The sequence below is a fragment of the Ammospiza nelsoni genome, chromosome 1, assembly GCF_027579445.1.
Source record: "Ammospiza nelsoni isolate bAmmNel1 chromosome 1, bAmmNel1.pri, whole genome shotgun sequence".
Taxonomy (NCBI): domain Eukaryota; kingdom Metazoa; phylum Chordata; class Aves; order Passeriformes; family Passerellidae; genus Ammospiza; species Ammospiza nelsoni.
Genome location: NC_080633.1, coordinates 128420109 through 128434596, shown reverse-complemented (window position 1 = coordinate 128434596; position 14488 = coordinate 128420109). Strand labels below are relative to the sequence as shown.

The window sequence follows — 14488 nt, the reverse complement described above, 5'->3', positions numbered from 1 at the left end:
TAAGTGATAAACATGTTACTTTGCAATTTCTCTCTTCCATAATTAACATATAAAGAGATTTTTAAAGCTAATGCATTTTGTAACAATGTGACTGTGAGAAGGAAAAAATGCTTTTATGGTTGTTTGGGGTTTTTTTTTCTGTTTGGACGCATATATGTCACATGTGTAAATTAGATATAATTAATCCATAAGCTTTCCTGCTCACATACTGTCTCTTAAAATGTCATAGCACTGTCATGATGAGGACTCACCCACATACAGAGAAGCTTTTGTAAACCAATACAGCTCTATTTCCTAGATTTGTTCCAGTTTGCAGGAAGGATCTGATGCACGATTTTACGTAGAGTAGTTTTGTAATCTGCAACACTCAGAGGTGAAATTTAGATTTCTGTGCTTGAAAATGGAAGCTGGAGCCAGCTCTTCTCTTTGGAAGATGGTCAAGATTAACCCCCGTGGACAAGTAAAAGCTTTGTAGCCTGACTGCAGTGTAAATCCAGGCATCCAGGGGAATGTTTAGCTGGGGGAAGTTGTGGAGGCTGCCTGTGAGCCAGGAGGAGTTACTCACTTCCTTCAGCCCAAGGTTCATTTCACAACAACCACCAGTGCTAAATCTGGGATGAATTGACTCCTTGCACAGTTGGACTTTGCTCTGTTTGTGGAAAAGCACCATCCTTATTTGGGGTGGAGTTGTTGAGATGTGCTGATGCAAAAGACAGGAATCACTGTTGCATCTGTTTGGTATGGAAAGGGAGCAAGGGGCTTTACCAGTCATGGAAAACAAATCATGAAAAAATCACGGCTGTAGTGAAGTGGAGGTGAGCTCTGAGAACAACAGATTTTTTGCCTACCTTCAGGAAAGGGAAAGCTTGGAAGTGCAAGAGCATGGAAAAAATCAGTCAAACATCTAACTGGAAAAGTACAGATCAGCCTGTCCTTGTTCCATTGTATCCCTAGGAATGTCTGAAACCAGAATTTATTTAGAAAATAGTATTAGAAATTGTGTGTATGAATATAACTGTTGCTGTATTTTTAAATTAAATGTTTGTCCATAAAAAGTAGTCTTAGTGAAGAAACTGGTTTCAAAGAAGAGTTGTACAGACTAATATTTTAATCTTGAAATAAAATGAAAAAATATGGAGTGGGAAAGGTGGTGACTGAATTTATTTTTCCCTTCATGAGAATGATGAATTGTGTTATTCTTTCACTTTAATGAAAAATCCAGAAAATTTAATGTGAGCAAAAATTTCTCTTTTAAGTGGTTAGTTTTGAAGTCTTTGATTTCAAATACAAAATTTATTTAAAATAAAAGAATATCATGCACTAAAAATCATTATGCACTAAGAAAACACCATCATACAGCTTTCCCATTGCTTTTACTTATTTTGTCTGATAATATTAAGCTAAAAATTAAACTTATTTTTTGTTTAATTCTGAAATCATACTGTCTGTAAAATCCCAAAAGTTTAAAATCCTTTTTGTAATTGCAGTAAATGCTTTTAGTAGTGTCTTGGAGGTGTAGTGAATTTTTTATGGTTATATGCTGTTTTTCTCGAATTGTTAGTTGCTGCATGCTTCAAAATGTGATCTTGTGCAGCAAAATGCATCAAGGAGGTTAATGCACCAGGTGTGGCTGCTATTGGACCCTCTCTTTTCAGCTGCCATTTCCCCCTTCCTCAGCACTTCTTAAGAACTCTTATGGAATACTATTCTGAATAAAAATGCTTTCAAACTCTAATGTGTGTGAAAAGATGCAAGAAAGGAATGGGACTTTCTGAACCAAATTTGAATATAATTATAAGGGAAAAAGATTTGTTTTTCTTTTGCAGGATGACAAGATCAGTTGTTTTTCAGACAAGCATAATTAATTCTCATTATATTGGTCCTCAGAACATTGTGCTTGTAAAACCAACACAAAGGGAGAGGTGGTTGTTGTCAAGGCATGAGTGAAAGTACTCTCAACACTGCTTGTTTTCTTTGTTTGCAGGAGAGTTGGAGGTGGTCCAGAAAGACGGGGAGCGCAAGATTCAGAGCCGGCAGCAGCTTCCGGTCGGAACAACATGGGGGCCTTTCACTGGGAAGATGGATCTGAATAATAACACCTTGGTATGTAGATGCTGTGAGACACTTCTCTTTGTTATGCTGTGTGCCATTCTTCAGGGAGCAGCCTGGATTGCTCCTCAGACGGAGCGTTTGGAAACAGGCATTGTTAGCTTTAGCGGACAGTGGTATTTGGCTCTTCTCCAATTCCTTCATCTATGGCAACCATCCACATAAAGTTATTTGGAGCACAGGTTAATGGGGTTTAACTTGTTCTTTTGCTGAAGGGAAATGTCACTTCCTTGTTTGCTGAACCAAGGTGTTGTGTTTCAGTAGTAATATCTGGTTTTTTTCATGGATTTTTAAATTTTTCATAGTATTAATTGCTGAATACTTAATTTACATTAAAGAAATGTATCAAAAATAAATAACTACATTATTTTAAGATAAAATTAATTAAATTTGCCTTAATGTAATTGAACATAGCAAAATCTTCCATCAAATTCACGTTTTTTTGAAAAGCATCAAAAGACACCTGTCATATAATATATTCTCAATTAGCCTCATTTTTTATTTTGATTGCATAAAGTGTGTAGACCATTTTACTTTAAAGTAATGATCTCACTTCAGTGCACTGAAAATCATGTCATTTCTAGGTCTTCATTTCATCTTTGTTTGTGTTGGTTTTAAGTCTGAGCTTCAATATTATTTGTGTATAGTTCAGATTAATTTTCTGAAAATATCAGGAAGGAAACAACTAATATCTCTAGGAAGGTTTAAACAGTCTTGGAACATGCATTGCCCTGTGGGATACTTCTGAAGAACCATTATCTGCAGCTGGATCACTGTTTGCTATTACAGACCTTGAACTGAATGTATTTAGCATAAAGACATGTGGGACAGTTTCACAGGAAGGGATTACAGGCATTTTGGGTACACACCTCTGTGCTGCAGATGGAGAAACTGAGATTCCCAGTGTTCCCCAGCACTGGGTGTCATCCTGCCCTTGCAGGACCTGAAGAGAGTGAGGAGCCCTGAGCTGCTGATGTATCATCTGGGACAGTGCCAGGGAGGGGTTGTATGGACAGGGGAGACAAAAGGAGAAATTTATTTTCTTCAACTCCTCCCTAGAGAACCTATGCCTATGTAATGGAGTTCTCTTTCTAAGGATTATTGGATAGGATGCATTTTACTTTCGGTAAATATGCATATTAAAATTTGAGTGAAGCATTATTCTGAGTACATAGTATAGTATGGTATAGATATAATGCATAGTAGACATTTAAAATCTTACTGTTTTGTACTCGTTAGTGTACTTTATTCATCAAATGGTACTAAGAAATGTTACAGAAAGTGGCATGGAAACTTTGTCTGAGTTTCCAAAAGTTCAGTATTCCCAATCCAGATCAGACTTCCCATTCAGGCACCTGAATAAAGAATAGATTTTCAGAAGTACTGCAGAGTCAAAGCACCTTATTTGTTAGAAAGGAAAAACTGGAAAATTTGAACTTGTCTCGTTTTTTCCATCAATTTAATTTTTATTTCTTCATCTATTTCATTATTGGCCTGTCATCATTCTCAAAATGTTTTTTATAGAAGGTCATATGTGACAACCACCTGTAATTCAAATAATTTTCTGAATCCCAGCGTAACTAGTTTCATCACCTTTCATATAACAGAAACCTTAGTCATGTAGTAGCTCAAAGTGTCTCCAGAATCCATACTGTAGAGAAATGCTAGGTTGGTTTTGTCCACTTGTACCACTTCATCAGGTGTAGACAACATGCTGATAATGTTTAAGTATAGGAGGTTGTATTGATTGTCCCTTCTCTACAAAATTTATCTTTATCAGATATTCTTAGAATGAATTTACAACATGTCAGCATGCAGCCAATCATACAATCATATTGTATCTTTTTTTTTTTTGGATGGAGTTGTAGAACCACAACCCTTGCAAAACCTTGCTTCTTCCTTAATAGCACAGGAATGTTTTAAGATATGTTATTGCTTTTTAAACTTGGGCAAATACCATTTTTTCTATATCAAAAGCATTTAGTTAAGATAGTTGGGTTTTAATGAACTGGTAATGGAGCAATGTGCAGAACTGACTTTAAATTTTTGTATTGTAATAGGCTAGAACAGCTTTCTCAGTATAGTTCACAGAGACATTCAATGAAAATCTTCAGGACTTTTTTCTCACTAAATGGGAAAGATACATTTTATTGTCAAATTAAAATCATTAAGTCTATTTTTACTAATACTTGAAAGATTTTACTTTTGTTTTGCCTACAAATATAGACACATTTGGAAATCTGAAAATGTTTCTTTAAACAGAATTTTAGTTCTCACAAATATTGTTGTGTCCCCTGAGCAACTCCATTCCTTGAAAAAGTCAAAACTGAACTGGGCATCATCTTGAGCAATTTGATTTAACTTCCAAGTTGCATCTGACTTTGAAGTTTGCCCTGCTTTCAGCAGGACTTTGGACTGGATGACCTCCAGAGATCTCTTCCAACCTGAGCAATTCTCTGATTCTAAGTATTTTTCTTTTTCCCAAATATCAGATGTTTGCTGTAATCCTACATTTGTTACTTTAAAATGCTGTGTGAAGAAATGCAAACGTTTTGATGAAATTTTAATTTGCTCTTAAAGCAACAAAACTCCTACATCAGAAACATCAGCTTCTACATGGTTTTCTTTTATCTTTTTTTTTTTTTTTTTTTTTTTGTCTTGAAATTATTCTGGGTTTTTTATGGCTTTTTTGACCCATTTGATTACTTATCTCACTATTGTACATGTTCTCTGTTGTTCATCAGGGGAATTGAGATTCTTTACTTAGGTTATTAATATCTGTTTTGGGAAGCTCGTTTGGGTAGAGCCTCAAATCCCTAGAATTCAATCAAACTTTCACATGAAGAGCTGAAATCTAGTTTATTTCATTTTTGAATGACAATCTCAAACATTATACTGCTATAAACACCAAATTTTTGGAGAAGAGTTTTAATGTGGATTTTTTTGTATAGAGAGAAAAGTAAAGAAAAATTCAGGGATCCCCATGTGAGTAAATATCATAACTTTTGCAGCTGCTACCTTTATTGGGAAATCAGTTTGTGTCTCACTAAAAGTGTCTTACCTGACTGTACTGTTTGGTGATTGCAATATGACAGTGCCTCACAGGATTAATTCAGGCTGTAACAATGAGAGCTTACTTATTCCCCTTGCACTCTGCACTGAATGCAGCCTGTACATACAATATCTTCTTGTTTCCAGCAGTCCTGCATTGCTGAATACGGTCTTGCTGCTGTTGGCTCGTGAGATGGAGCAAGTTAATTAATTCAGCACGGTATTTAATTGAGTCACCGTGCCAGATGTCAATTACATTTTAGATCTTTCAAGTTTCTCTCTTGAAATATGTTAGCAGTGCACATCTCAGAGTAGTGGAAGACTGGGTACCTTGAACAAAAATTAGTTTAATGCCGTTCACAATTGCAATAGGAATAGCAGGTGTATCAACAGTGTTGCAGCACTGTTGGGAAATATGGTAGAGCAAGACCCACATCAGGACTGAAGAATACTCAAACTAAAGGTAGACTTGAAAGGGATCAATGACTAATAAAGTTCTTAATTTTTCTCATCTAAGAGTTTAGCCAGTAATCATGAATTACTTAAAATTCCATTATGAAATAAGGAATGCTATTATTACGGTTAGTGTTGATGAAACAATCTGCATGCGGCCAACAGAAAATCCTAAGACATTGTTTTTAGCAAGTGAGTCTTAGATCTTAAAACTTGTCTAGGCATTTAAGTTTTATTTCAGTTTGACCTTAAGAACTTCTTTTATAATTCTTAAATATTTGTAGATACCTACATAGATACTTGTATTATATTTAAAGTGATAGACCTATTTAGATACTTTCAAATATCTGTTCCTGTAATTTTGCCAAACTACCAAAATTGCTTTTCTCTCAGCTGCATGCATAATTTGCATCTGTCAGCGCAACTGGGCATTGAGTTTACTCCCTTCCATTTCCTTCCACTACTTTCACTTTCCATCCACTGTTCAATAATAATTGGGTAGTCCCTAGAAAATTAAATGCATAGGAATATCTTTTCAAGCCTAGAAAATGAACATGTTTCTAGGAAGCATGTGTCTGCATGTTTCCATATTTGCTTGAGATTTAATATAATCACCCTGTTTAGACAAACAGACTCATGAAGGGTTTGAGCAATACTACTGGTGATCTACAGTTGGTGAGAACTCAGCTGTAGAATGGAAGACAACACAATTTGACCATGAAGGCTCCAAATCTGTGTCTTGCTGCATCACAGAAAGTTCAGTAGATCACGGATACCTACAAATTGATAGAAATACATTTTTATGCATCAGACTCCTAGTTTGTGATTCCGATTCCTGTCTAACAGGAAAGTGGGTTTGCACAAATGCCAAGTCTAATATGAGCATGCAGGTGAAAAGAGCAGAAGACCTTACTAGAGTGGACATACAGCCCACTGAAAGAGGAGCTGCTGGGTGTAGGCAGATCTAAATTCAAGACACTAGGAACCTAGCTAAGAAAAAGCTGTTCACTTGCTTCTTTCAGCTGTAAATATTTTCCCTGTTTGAGGGGACAGCTTGATGGGAATGAGGCCTATGGAAACAAAAGCAGCCCTGAATCACGTAGCCCACGATGGATGTCGAGCAGTGGTCGCTCCGGCAGTCGTGTGGAGGCATTCCAAGAGGCCTTTTCCCTTGGCTGCTGCCATCTAGTTTTTGGTGTTAATCTGTGCCCATGGCAGGGTTTTGCAAAGCAAAACAATGATCAGCTGTATTCAGCTCGCCATTCTCATCTCCTTGTTGCAGGGAAGAGTATGCGGGGCAGGCCTGTATGAGCCTGATAAGGAAAAGAGGATTCAATGCGGCTGTGAAGAGAATCCACAGGAGAAGAATTTGTAGGGTTGGGCCAGGCAAGCAGTAGGACACAGCAGGGACCCTTAAATGGGATCTGGGAGGTTCAACACCAAAGAGACATCTCTGAAAGATATGCTCATGGAACTGTTTGACGGGGTGGTGTGTGAGGGCTGAGGAGCCAAGGTTCAAAATGCAGTAAAGTTATTCCCTCACTAATCTGGGGCTGGTCACTTTGGGTCAGAAACCTCATGTCTGTAGTAAACAGTGACTTTTAATCTTCAGAGTTGCAGCACGAGGTTTTTCTCAGGACTTTTGTTGGAGGTGCTGCATGGCTACAGAGGGGTAGTAGTTTGTCCATAGCCAGACTGCAGTCAGTCCATAGTTTCTTTTTCTTGTATTCAAACATAGAGAGGGATAAGGTAGATTTTATCTTTAGATATTTAATTGCAAATGGAGAATTTGTCTCTTAATAGCACAGAGAAATTTTTATATTTAGTTACCAAAAATAGTGTACTGAGTAATGAACCTTGATTCTCATCTTTGTTATATTACTTTTATTCCTTTAAATATTTCAAGTGACTACAAAAACGTTTCTGTCTAATTCTTTCTACTGTTACTGTCAGTCTCTTTCATGTTGTGATCTAGTTTAAGATCACTTCCTTCCATCCCAAACATGAGCAGATGTTATTGTTGCAGCACTTAGGACAGCACGTGATGTCACCCAACAGCCATGTGCTAATGTGCTGTGTGCATGTGTTGGGATTGGCTGCTTAGAACCATAGAATCATTAAGGTTGGAAAACACCTCTAAGATCAGCAAGTCCAGCTGTTAATCCAGCAGCATTGTGTTCATCACTGAATCATGTCCCCATGTAATTCATTCAAATGTCTTTTGAACACCTTGGGGATGGGGATTCCACAAATTCTCTGGGCAGCCTGTTCCAATGCTTGCCAAAGTGAAGATTTTTCTCATATCTAGTGTAAACCTTCTCTGGCACAACTTGAGGCCTTCAAGACTGAAATATTTAAAAAAATATTGAGATATGCCAAGATGTCCACATGGCCATCCATAATGATCTTTATGAGAACATAATGATCTAATGAGAACATTACACCTCACATTAGTTCATCTTTTATCAAGTGTTCTCCCATTTATATAGACATGTAGTTTAGGAGAATGCAATGACAAAAGTGCCATTTTTTCCAAAACTTTCATGTGCAATTGTACTTTAGGTGCTTTTCTTTTTTTAAAAACGTATTTCTGCTCTTTTATTTATATTTACACATATTTAGGCAATGCTAATAATATGACAGCAAGATGTGGTAAGGATCTGAATAAACACCCTGTTTTGGAAAAATTCAAAAACATTTTTTTCCAACTTGCAGAAGTAGTTTCCAGGTCTCAGATAGGGGATGAAGCAACATGGTAGAGTATAGGAGAACCTTAATCTTTCTCTTCTGTCAAAATGCTACTTGTACACTGGTGTTAGCACTGCACACCTTACCATAGCCTTCATTTTAAGTTATTAAATATTTAAAGAACATACAAGTAAGACAGGATTCATTCATCTTTATTTTTTCCTTCATTTATTATTTGGTTATTTCCAAAATATCAACAAGGGATTTTTACACAAAATTGTTCTTTTTTTTTCATGTTGTTTCCTTAACTTTAGGCCTTTTTTGAAACTACACTTATCCATGGTTCATTTTGACATCTGTTTATCCAAACAGCAGAGCTTTAACATTTCTTTAAAACTATCACTGGTCATTTTGAAAGGTTTTAACAATAATTCAGTTACTTGGTGCTTGACATGAGCATCTCCATTAAGCAGAATTTACCCTAATACTTTTGTAATTAAGTAATAGACTTTTCCAATCATTCCCATTAAACTTACTCTGTTTCCTGGGAGAAAACTCAATAATACTATCTGTCCTATTTTGGCAAGCTTCATTTCAGTAGAGGGTCCTTCTGAGAATGGGAATCTACCCTGGGACACATAGCCAGGCACCTGCTGAGAGCAGAGCAAGGGGATGGTTCTGCAGAAGAGATGAGGCAAAGTCGGGAGCCCGGGACAGAAAAAAAAGCAAGAAAATTTGGTCCAGAGCCTCCCAGACAGCAGTGGAGGGAGGTGCTATCTCCAGGTGCCAGGCTCTTGCATTTTAGGATGTGGGGAAAAGAGAGAGAAGGAAAGCTGCTTAATTAGAGAATCACAGAAATAAACTTCAGTTGTAACATATTTTTGTGCTTCTAAGAGTCTGTGTCAAATCTTAAAAGGTCTTCTACCTAGTCTAATCTTCTCTGTACCACAGGCTTTAAGACTCAGATTCTTATTTTGCTATTGTTGATTTTGATAAATTTAGAACACAACTTTCAGAATGGGATGTAGTCTTATTTTAAAACTTCATGTAAGAAAAAGAATTTATTTATCTCCATTTAAGGTCATTCATATTGCTCACTGGACTACAATACCTGACTGGCACAAGTTCTATACATGTGTTTAAGATGAGCAATTCAGTATTAAATGTTGTCCTCTGAGGAAAATTTTTAAATTCATGCTTTCTATAATAATACTTCTTCTTATTTGTGAAACATGCATATTATAGACTAGGAAGATATAAAATGCCAGATTTAAATATTCAGCAGTTTTGGAAGTAATTTTCTTCTCACTAGATGTTAACACTATCTTTTTTTATTCTGAAATAAAATCCAGTTTCTAAAATGTTGACACATAGTTTCACATTCATAGAACAAGCATGGGAAATTCTAGCTCCATCATTTTAGTGGCACATAAGGCCATGGAGGTGTTTGTGTCTATGAAGATGTTTGCATTGGTAAGACAAGAATTCAGTAGTTACAATGGGCATGGAACTGAAAGACTAGAAGGCTTGTGCTCTCTCTTTGACCATTTAAAAATAAAATGTCCTGGATGCTCATGGTTTTGTTTTTTTTTTTTGTCCTACTACACATAAAGCTGTGCCTGCCTAAGGATAGTTAGCCTTAGGGTACACTGGTAGTGGAAAAAAGCCCTGAGAAGCTGTTGCCTGTGGAACTGTGGTAGCATTTTGTTGCACTCAGTATGTTGTCAAGATGTGCTGTCTGGACATACAAATGCATAAGATTATGAAAACATCAACAAATGCTTTCCATAAGACTTGTGGATGCCATAGTAGGCAGTTATTTGAAAAAAAAAAAAAAAGTGTACCGTAGAAAGAATCCTGGTGTGAAATGTCACATTTTGGTGGCGTCAAAATTTGTTTGCTAATAAAAAGTGCAGAACCATAGGTACCATATCATAGTTACAAGGTACCATATCATGGTTACAATAACAATATTTTAAATTTTTGGCTATCTTCATTAAATAAATAAATTATTTAAAGGACTGGACCTGTGGATTCAGTTGAGACAGTGGCTGCTTGCTGATGACTTTCATACGTGATGGAATGATCCAAATTCCAAAGATCTGTTAGCTCCCTTTCTATTTGAATATGTTTGACAGAAGTAGCCTATAAATTTTCAAGAAGGATGGAAATTAAAGTTACTTCTGGTGGTTTCATTGCGGCCAAATTAACTCTGTTGTATGAAAGTGTGGGTTTGAACATTCTGAATAGAAAAAAACCTCTCAATATTTCTAGTAAGTAAATACTGTTAGTACAGTATGTATGTATACATAAATGTATTAAAAATTGATATTTTAAAATAAACATGTTAAAAATATAGTAACTATATATACGTGCTTATATATATACCCACCCAATGTAAGTGATCATGAGTGTATAAAAATAGCATATTCTAGTCAGAAGGAGGTATTGACTGTTACTAGGTCTTAAAAATCTGTTTTATTTTAAACCCCTCAATTTTGCTGAACTTTCCTCACCATTTGACTGTAGCTCCCTTTCTAATGATGTTGCAAAATGAGTCCTTTTCCAGAGGCAGCAAATCTACTTTGCACTACCAAAGTATGCACAAAGAAATTTAGAGCTTGGCCTGAGAAATTCAATGCTGAGTGAAGCTTATAAATGTCCTGAGCCTCATTTATCAAGTCTGGAGAACAAGTTCATCAGTCTAATCCCCTGGTGGCTCCTCAGACTCAAGGAAGCTCAGAACACAAGCAGCTCCAGCTGTTGAGGCTCCAGAGCAAAGAGCTCAGGAGGCACCATCTCTTGCTGTCCTTACCTTCCCTAGCAGCCCCCAGACCTGCAGCAAGGCCTTATTTATAGGTTTGGCTGTTTCTTATTTATAGGTTACTTATTTATAGTTTTAGTTGTGTGTCCTGATATTCCGTACATGGTAGATTATATGCATAGCCTCATTAGGGTTTATATGGTTTCTTATTTATATTGTTTTGCTGGTTGTAGCAAGAAGGGGATTGGTCTCTTCTCCCAGGTGACCAATGTCAGGAGAAGAGGAAATGTCCTCAAGGTGTGCCATGGGAGGTTCAGGGTGGGCATTGGAGAAATTTCTTCACGGAAGGGATTGTTAAGTGTTGGAATAGGCTGTCCAGGGATGATGGGATTTCACCATCCCTGGAGGTGTTCAAGGAGTGACTTGAACACTTGGATATGGCACTTAGTGCCATGGTCTGGTTGACAAGGTGGCAACCAGGGAAAGGACTAGATTTGACTTGGTGATCTCAGAGGGCTTTTCCAACATAAAGGATTCTGTTCTTCTGTAATAATCATGTCCCATCTTAAATAACTTTAAATTAATTAAGAAACGTTTGCCCCTTTTCTTTTTACTAATGAATTTAAAATGTTTGCAAAGTGCTTCACAACTTGTGACTCATTAAATATAGGTTTTGAGCTCTTTCAACATATTTAGAAAATAATTGAATTTTGCGTAGACAAAATACTGTCCTTTCTGTGCTGGAAGGGAAGGATAGCACTCTGAACACTACTGATGCATTTCGGAAAAACTACATAACATATGAGATACCATCACAGTTTATGTAGATTATTCTCACTCTGAGAATATGTCTTATAATTTAAAATTCTTCCTGTCACAGATTAGCTTTTATATCTTGTTTTTGACATTTGATTTCTGAAATGCATAGAAGATACTATTTTCAATATAAGCTTTATATATGTTAGTAATTATAATTATTATTTATGTATTTATTTAAAAAAATTTAAAAGACATTTCCCAAAATATTTCTTTTACTTTGAAGCTTTCATTTCCCCACGACAGTCTCTGATCTGGGGGATGGGTGGCCACTTTTTTTAAACAAGAAACTGGAACTCCTGCGATGTGTGAGGACATTAAAGACAAGTTTAGGGGAGCTGAGGGAGGTGTGCCTCGAAGCTGGGGAGGTGAGGAAGGATTCTTCCTTCTCTCCCTCTCCTGCAAGCTGTTGTCCTCACTTTTGGAAGAAAACTGGGGCAAATTAGCATAAAGGAAAGCGACCAATAAATCAGAAAACAATAGTAGATCCAAAATATCTTAGTTCCTTCTTTTCTGCTTGTTTTGAAGGGTCTGGTTCTACTATTGCAGATTTTTAATTCTGCACTGGACCTTATGGTGCATATTAGTCTTAACTGCTTTGCTTTTACACTGTTTCTTCCTCTTGGATACAGTTGCATTTACTACATTAAATATTGGATTTTGACGTTTATATTTGTTAAATTCAAGATCATATTCTTCTCTTTTGGGATCTAGTATTTTACCTTAGTCCTGTTTCCTTTCTCACTGTGGTCAATTCACCTCCTCCAAGTCAAAATACCATCTTAATCCTGCATGCATCTGTGGTGGTGGATTTTCCTTCCTTCTTGGATCCGCCTGGATCACAAGCCATGGAACCACGTGAAGGATTGCATTAGGTGAACCTTCCAGGCTCAGCAAGGTATCAGCAAGGGAGATTTAGGTTAGCGAGGAGAAAGAGCTTCCTAATGTTAGTGAGAGTGAGAAGCTGGAGGAGATTCAGGAGTTTGCAGCCAGTCTGTGGCTGGTGTGTTTCAGAACAGGCTGGACCAAGGCGCCACGAGTGGTGCAGGCACAGCTGAGCTGTGGCGTGGGGGAAGGAGAGGGAGCAGATGACCCTGTGGCTTTTGGCAGCCTGATGCTGAGAAATGTCTGCAGCCAACTTCACTTGTTTGGCTGCCCAGAAATGCTTGCAGGTAGCTAAAATCTTTCAAGATTGGCTTTAAAATGAGCAGAATGAGACACTGTTTTTTTTTTGTAGAAGATGGCAGATGGGTCATTACAGGAAGCTAGACAGTTGGTCATACCAGTATAGGATGCTGGTTTCAAAATCTAATTGAAATATAACAAGGGCTAGCTGTGAGATGAAGAAGTAAGCTGCTATATTTCTTTGGCATGTTCCTTCTCAGTTGCCTGCATGTTTGTTTTTTTTTTTCTTCTGAATATTCTCCCTTCCCATTCTTCTTTCTTGCTAACTAAAGTTAGAATTATAGCCAATATAAAATCAGTGTAGGTTTTTCAAAACAGGACTTCCAATTCTACTGAGGACATTGTTTCTAAGTTTTCTGTCCTTGTTTTTTTATAAGGATCATTGTCTCAGGATTCTAAGGATCATTGTCCCTGGTTTTTGTGCCATGAATTTGCAGAGTGAGAGCAATAATATTGCATTTTCAGGATGCCAAGTGTGTGCACTTTGATCTGGCAGAACAGCATGCCTGAGGGAGTAAGCTGAATCTTGATTTTTATAGTCAGTCATTCACTATCAGGTACCAGAGCCTCTATTAGATAGGCTGAAAAACAGAGAATACACCATGGTTTCAGTATGGAAACATTTGCATGGAGGCTTTTGGCATCACCAGCATCCTCAGAGTCCATTTTGTGCTTCTGTGCTAGTAAATCTCTTAAATGCATGCAGAAGTGGTACCTGTGTGCCGTGGAAGACTGCATATATACTGATTACTTTTGAAAGCACTTTCCCCCACCCCACCAACATTCAGCAGTGGAAAATAAGAATAATATGCATGTTTTGAAACTTGACCTCACAAATGTGAGACCACTTGGTGTGGTTGTGACTCCTTAACATTCCTCGCATTCCCTGTCCCAAGTCCTGTTGTTAGTGCTTGTTGCAGGGTTTAAGTGGCTTTGTAGTAGCAACTATTAGCTTGCTCTGGCTAGGAGCTTACTTGGGACTAAATGGCCTTTCTGACCTCTAACAAGTATTTTCTTGTCAGTCATACCAAAGATACTTAACTATCTGTTTGTTCACTATAACTGCCATAACTGAGAGGTCTCCTGAGCTCTTCAGAAATACAGTCAGGACATTCTCATTGTATTCTGTGCTTCTTTGCTGTGCTATTGAAGCACGGCGTCTTGCACTTGCAGAGTCTCCTCTGGGATAATTGCAAGGCATGGGGAAGCAAAGAGTTTCACAGGGTGGAATTTGCTGCCATGACTCGCTGCAGCCTGGTATTCAACCTCATGAGAGCTGCAGTAGCATGCTGCCTTGGTATTCTCACTTGAAATCTGTATAGGGATTACAAAGATGGTGGAAATCATTCTGTCAAGGCAACACAGAGCATGGGCAAATCTCTTCCAAAATAAGTGTGTGTTAGAGGTCACAGTTGTATGTCT

The 14488-nt window shown here is 37.4% G+C and overlaps 1 protein-coding gene across 1 annotated transcript in view; it reads left to right on the top strand.

Moving 5' to 3' along the window:
- Positions 1–14488, top strand: part of ZFPM2 (zinc finger protein, FOG family member 2) — a 308414-nt gene that overhangs the window by 145337 nt on the left and 148589 nt on the right. The window contains exon 4 of the mRNA XM_059486436.1: positions 1985–2103. Within this exon, the coding sequence (XP_059342419.1) occupies positions 1985–2103 (119 nt within the window). The remainder of the gene's footprint in view (positions 1–1984; positions 2104–14488) is intronic.